General features: G+C 38.4%; 1 protein-coding gene across 1 annotated transcript in view; it reads right to left on the bottom strand.

Annotated features, from left to right (window-relative positions):
- Positions 1-581: 581 nt before the first annotated feature.
- The window catches only part of fbxl16 (F-box and leucine-rich repeat protein 16), a 40,059-nt gene continuing 34,640 nt past the window's right edge, over positions 582-6,000 (bottom strand). The window contains exon 7 of the mRNA XM_063902980.1: positions 582-5,418. Coding sequence (XP_063759050.1) covers positions 5,270-5,418 — 149 coding nt within the window. The 3' untranslated portion in view covers positions 582-5,269. The remainder of the gene's footprint in view (positions 5,419-6,000) is intronic.

Here is a 6,000-nt window from a genome sequence, read left to right as displayed (position 1 = left end):
GTTTTTGATGGGTAACCTGATGTGGTTGTGTACGGTGGCCGACCTGTGCAAACGCGCTACAACACCTACATTAGAGAAACTGCAGTTTCAGAAACTATGCAACTTTAAAAAAGAAAATGTGCCATAACACGTGCAAATAAAGAATACCTTCACTTGAGGAAAAACGAGAAGCTCGAAATACCACGGATACCAAGGGACACTAAAAAGCGACACAAACGCTGGAACCAGATTATCAGGTTGGCCAACTGTCTCTGTTGTTGGGAACTTACCTAAAATGTTTTATCTGCTTATTTTAACAATGTAATCACAAGATTCCTTCTGATACTATTGCAGATCTTGTGTTAGCTAGCTATCTAACGTATCTAACCTAGTCATTTCAAATACACTAACAAACACATTTATGAAACAGTAAACTCTGCAAGAGTTCTAACGCCCCAGTCGACCACCTTAGTTGAGAGATCCAGAGAAAAGGTATTCGTGAAACAATACTTACTGTCAGTAGATGTGTAATCATTGCCTTCCTTATTTAGTCCAACCTGTACTTTACAACGTTACATTTTATTTGCTTAAGAGCTGCGGGAAAACCAATAATACATATTGTGAGTTGATCCATCCTTTTTTTGCAAAATTTGATCTTTCCATTAAAAATACTGAACATATGCACATGTGACAGCACAGCTTAACTCCATCAGTTCTCAGTCGATAGCAGAAATCCAAAGCACTTTGACTACATCAGGCTCTTTCATGACTTCCTGTCTGCAGACAAGTTGATGTGATGTTAATTTTTTTAATGGACTAGGACATATAAGCACAGAAGCCACTGGTCATTAGTGCAAAGTTTGTCTTCAGTCAAAATAAGATGTGTACAGGCACAGGTTGGCTTAACACACTGAAACTGAAAGAGAACACAAGTGTTTCCAATTTGAACATTATCAGTAAACTGTCAGTATTTATTTTACTGCTTATTTAAAGTTGTGCTGTACAAGGGTTGTAACAAAAAGGTGACAGATGTAGACCAAAGACTGCAGACAGCAAAAAGTGAATTCACCTTTAGAAAATGTACCTTAGAAAGGTTGTCGTTAGTCGTTGGTAGCTGAGAAGTGCCTGTCAGAGTTCATGATATGTAAACATACATCTGAATCCTTTGGAAGCTCATTAAATTGTGGAAGGGACCAATAATCAAAATTTGAGTCCGAGATTAAGAGAGAAGGAACAGAGAGTCGGGCCTGGGCCAATTATTGACATCTCTGTAATATTCATATTAAATTAGAAGAGTTTTGCACTGGTAAACAACAAGAATTGTCTTTTTTTTGTCTTATATGGCCTTTAAGTCTCCAAAAACCAAACTTGGGCAGAATTCTAGGGTTAAGGTTAAGCAGCATTCACATGACAAGCAGTAATACGGCTTTACGTTGCCATTTAGAAGTGCAACCAATCAGATGACGTCTGTTTTTAGCAGCCCAAGCTAGCAGGGGAGCTAACCATAGAAACTAAAGTAACCGGCTGTTTTCCCCGCGAGGCTCAGCGCCCAAATTTGCCAAAAGCAAAGAGCAGCTTTAGGGATGCACTAAATAATGATAACTGGGATTTGCTTGGCGGTATAGTTGAGGTAATTACAAAATTGCTAGCAATTTTTTTATATTTCTTTAATAATTTGTTTTTCCTTTTAGTCTTGTCAGAAATGAGCTTCCATAGAATCCTTATCTTCAGAGGTGTGTGTCATCTCAATAGACAGTGTAAACATTACCAATGACAGAGGTCGGACTGCAAATGTTTTTATGTATATCATACTCTGTATTTCCACATTCAGGACAATGACAGTAAATATATCTTGTCACCACTGTTTGCCCCCCTTTTCCTAACAATGGACCCAACAGCAATACAAAGTCGAGACACACTTGCACAGAGGAAAATATATTCTTGCGCAATATTGACAATTTAAAAACTTTAAGTCAGTGTTAATGATGACAATGGTCACTGGTGTCTAAACGAGTTAAATGTGTAAGAAGTAGATTATTTCACTCAGGGGTCTGAAATGTCAGAAAATAATAATACAAATAATAGAAACCAATGCAGAAGCTAATTCAGTCCCAAATTTGAAGCAAGTTCCATAAAACAAAATCCTTTTGGAGAATGTCTCTTCAATAAATAAATCACGTAAATAAGACACAAATTAATTTAAATAAATAGATAAATAAATAAATATACTTATGTACAATGAAGAGATTCAGAAGAACCTGTAAAACGAGCCTTCTGGAAACACAACGCAGACCGACCTAAACATGCGTGGTCGGCCAGTCCGTTCAGAACACTCAGTCAGTGGTGAGCGGGGACCAGCAGACACATTTGATGTGCTGCTGCAGATGCATTTGGCACAACCTAACACTGTAACACTGATCCGTCCTCCTGTTGGCGTCAGCACATCTCAGGACACATGAGGCAAACAGCAGCCCAGCGGCACACTGTGGGCTCAATCATTACCTTTAATGTAGGTGAACGGGAGAAAGAAACACGACTACTGGCTTTAAAATGATCTGTTTTTCCTTTTTATCTTAAATAACTTATTCAATGTTAAATAAATACTTTGGTTTACGGAAGACGATAAGTGCCAAATGAAGAATGTATTTGAAGAATGTATTTAGTTCCGACCAAAACAACCATTTTTAAACTTCGAGAATTAAATTTCGGACAGAACTCAAAAGATTTGACGTTTTGTAATAATTTTGGCTTTATTCAGGATTCTGTGAATAAAGTCAAAACTTTCATAGAAAAAAAATACTAACTTCAATTTTTCCCCTGTGGCACTAATCCTCTTCCGTAACTTTAACTTTGCCCACTCACCCAGAGTCAGACACACTTTCAGTTTCGTTTCGTTTTGTATCAGTTTAGCAGTACAAAGTTGAATACAGAGCTGTGTCTGGCTTAGCTCTGTTTATAGCGGTGTAATCTAAGGTCTGAGGAAACATTTATTTAATTAAAATAATGACTTTTCTTCCAGATTACTCCGATCATCCGATCAACGTCTCTTCACTTTGTGTTTGTAGCTTTTGGGTTGCAGTGTCATTATTACTAATAAAACCAACCAGTTATAGCTGCAAAAAGACACACAGTTGAACTTTTCAAGTAACTTCCTTCTTCACTGTGTTTCCCCAACAGAAGGTCCATCATTTAAAATGGTCCTTTAGATTCAGGTGAGAGATGGTACATGCTGCATTAGTCCCCATCTACATTTAAGCTCAGGTTTGAAAACACTATGTGCTCAACATGTATCTGTGGTGCTGTTGGAAAGGCTGGTTTCCTGCCAACTCCCCCATTAGTAAGAAGACTAAGCACATCGTAAAGGCTACTGCAACATGAAAACATATCTTTCCACAAATATCATTACATTAATATATCCCAGTCAACAAATAAGATGTGTTTTAAAACTGGTTTAAAATGAATAAAAGCATTCTCCTGAACAACAGGCTCTATTATCTTTTAACCTATTTTGTTTTTTTGGGGCTCATTCTGTTATCACAACCGAATTTTGTGAAAATCTGCCCCAAGTTTTTGTAAACAACCTAAAAAGCAAATAGTATTAACATTTTTAAAATAAATTAAATTCGATTTTTTGTTGGGAGATTTTACTACATTTTGCATTGAAGCTATTAATGACCAAATGAGGCAGAATGTTACCAAGTCTAGGGGGTTATTACTTCATAGTATAGGGACCTGTATTTATTCCATCTGGTTATTGGATATTGCGTTGGTATGAAATAATGTATTGTTATGTTTATGACTGAGTTTATAGTGGCATAAGTAACATTCTAATGTAAATGTATATTACTGCTCAAACGTTTAGTGATTTTAGTGCTGAGTTCTGAGAAAAGCTGTTGTGTGATTCCGCTGATTTCAATGCATTGAGTGAAACACAATTTCAAAACATGAACATAAAAGAGCAATCATAAGTTTCTCTGACTCTGGGCTCGTAGGAAAATGTGTACTTGCATTAATCGCTTAAAAGGACTCTCAACTCCTGATCTGTAACGTAGCACGTCTTTAATGTTGAATACTGAAAGCCTCCCTTTTTACCTGTGAAGTAACCTGGCCTTAGCTAAGGGGGGGGGGGGCACACAATGCATTAGCAGCCTGAAAGTACATACGCTCAAACAATAAATATCATCAGCATAGAGGTTAATTACAAAATCAGATCTCCTCTAATTTGGACAAAATTACCCCCCCACCCCCTTCCAAATGAAGTTATTTATTAGTCTGAATCCAGAAATATCAAGCCATCTGTCAATTTGTTTTCAATATATGATTAATTTTGGAAAGCGTGGTACCTTCAGCAGACTCTGAAGCATTACAGTCTGCCTTTCATCGGACTGTCTGAACTCCCTTTCTGTTTAAAAACACAACGTTCACAGTTTACAGCCCATCCTCCAGATCTGTAAATCAAATCATATGAGTACAAAAAAATGCAGGGAGAAACGATGAGCCAATCAACGCCAACACAAAGAAATGTAAACTGTTGTTTTTCAAATTGTCCCCTTTTTTTCTGATAAGACACAGAAATGGAAAAAGGTGGGTGGTATCCCAAAAAGACAGGATCCTGTGAGTCCATGAAACACACTTCACACACAGGAAGGGAGAAAAAGAGAGAGTTCCATCCCTGTCGTTCACTTCCTGTTCTTTAGTTCTCTGTTTCCTGTTTTTCCAGCTGGCGTATGGATCTCTCTCTAAACAAGAGAACCCTGAACCTTCAAGACCTTCTCAGAAAAAATAATAACAGCAGATATATTACACAGAGTGATGAAAATCGAAACGTCATGGTCTTGAGCTTCACTTACCATATACAGTATGTGTGTGAGTGTGTTTACAGTGTATGAGTTCCACCAGCTCAAACACTAGAGTCTGTATTTCCCTTTTCCTCTCTGCTGCTTCTGGATATGTCCATTCAGCTTTTAAAAAAAAAATCATCAAAGTCTTTAGAGAAGCTCTCCTCCATAAACGAAAACCCTAAGTTGATTCTGAAAAAAGAAACTTGCTGTCAGACAAGACGTCTCCGCTCCAGCTTATTCACAAATGAAGCTCCCGTCGCCCTCCGGCTCCGGCATGTTCCATCGCACCTGCCTCTCTGTCCGCCTGTGGGCCAGTCTACTCAATGGGGGGGTGGAGGAGGAAGACGGGGCGAGGAAGGGGGGGCAGGAAATGAGGAACGGTACTGTCTCCTGCACTGAAAGAGTGATGAAGAGTAAGGAGGAGGAAGGTAGGAGTATGGCGGTCGGTCTTACTCGATGACCATGCAGTGGGGCAGGTGCTGGGAGTAATATTTGAACAGCTCGGCCGTGGCTCCGGGGCAGTTAGTGAGCTCCAGCTCCTCCATGTCCTGCAGCTGGATCAGGCCCGACAGGCCAGTGGTGGTCAGCAGGGGGCAGCCTGGAGGGAACACAGAAGTCATTAACTGCAGTTTTAACAACTTTTATGTATTTTGTATGTTTACATTTTCTACATTTACAAGGCAGGGGATAACTGAACCTTCTTCCTCAATAGTTCCCTCTTAGTGTGTATGGTGGTGTGTCAATGTGTAGCCATTTTAATGTAAAATAATTTCTAGATCTTGAAAAGTTGTTTGACCATAAAGTATGATAATATATTGTTCAGTTGCAGATACCTGTGACTAAATGTTTTGTGCTGTGTGTGATCTGTGAGTTGTAATGCACATATGGCATAATATGGTTGAATTTGCACTTATTTTTCTTAAAAATGTCAGGTTGTTCATAATGTTTTGTAAAAGTATAGTTCATTAATTGTGAACATTTTCAGAATGTACTTTTTAAAAATTAAAACAAAGGGAACTAGTTGTCCTTTTTTATAAGTTATTATGCAATGACTTGAGATCCAATTCGGCTGAATGTGGCCCCTGCACTAAAATGAGGTGGAATTGGAATTGACAAAAATACCCATCACAACATGACATCATGATGTGTGTGTGAATGAGTTCAGTCCTAGTTCCTTATT

Source organism: Eleginops maclovinus, chromosome 16 (assembly GCF_036324505.1).
Source record: "Eleginops maclovinus isolate JMC-PN-2008 ecotype Puerto Natales chromosome 16, JC_Emac_rtc_rv5, whole genome shotgun sequence".
In the NCBI taxonomy this organism is placed as follows: Eukaryota; Metazoa; Chordata; class Actinopteri; order Perciformes; family Eleginopidae; genus Eleginops; species Eleginops maclovinus.
The sequence above is the reverse complement of the archived record's forward strand: the minus strand, read 5'-3'. Positions and strand labels throughout refer to the sequence as shown.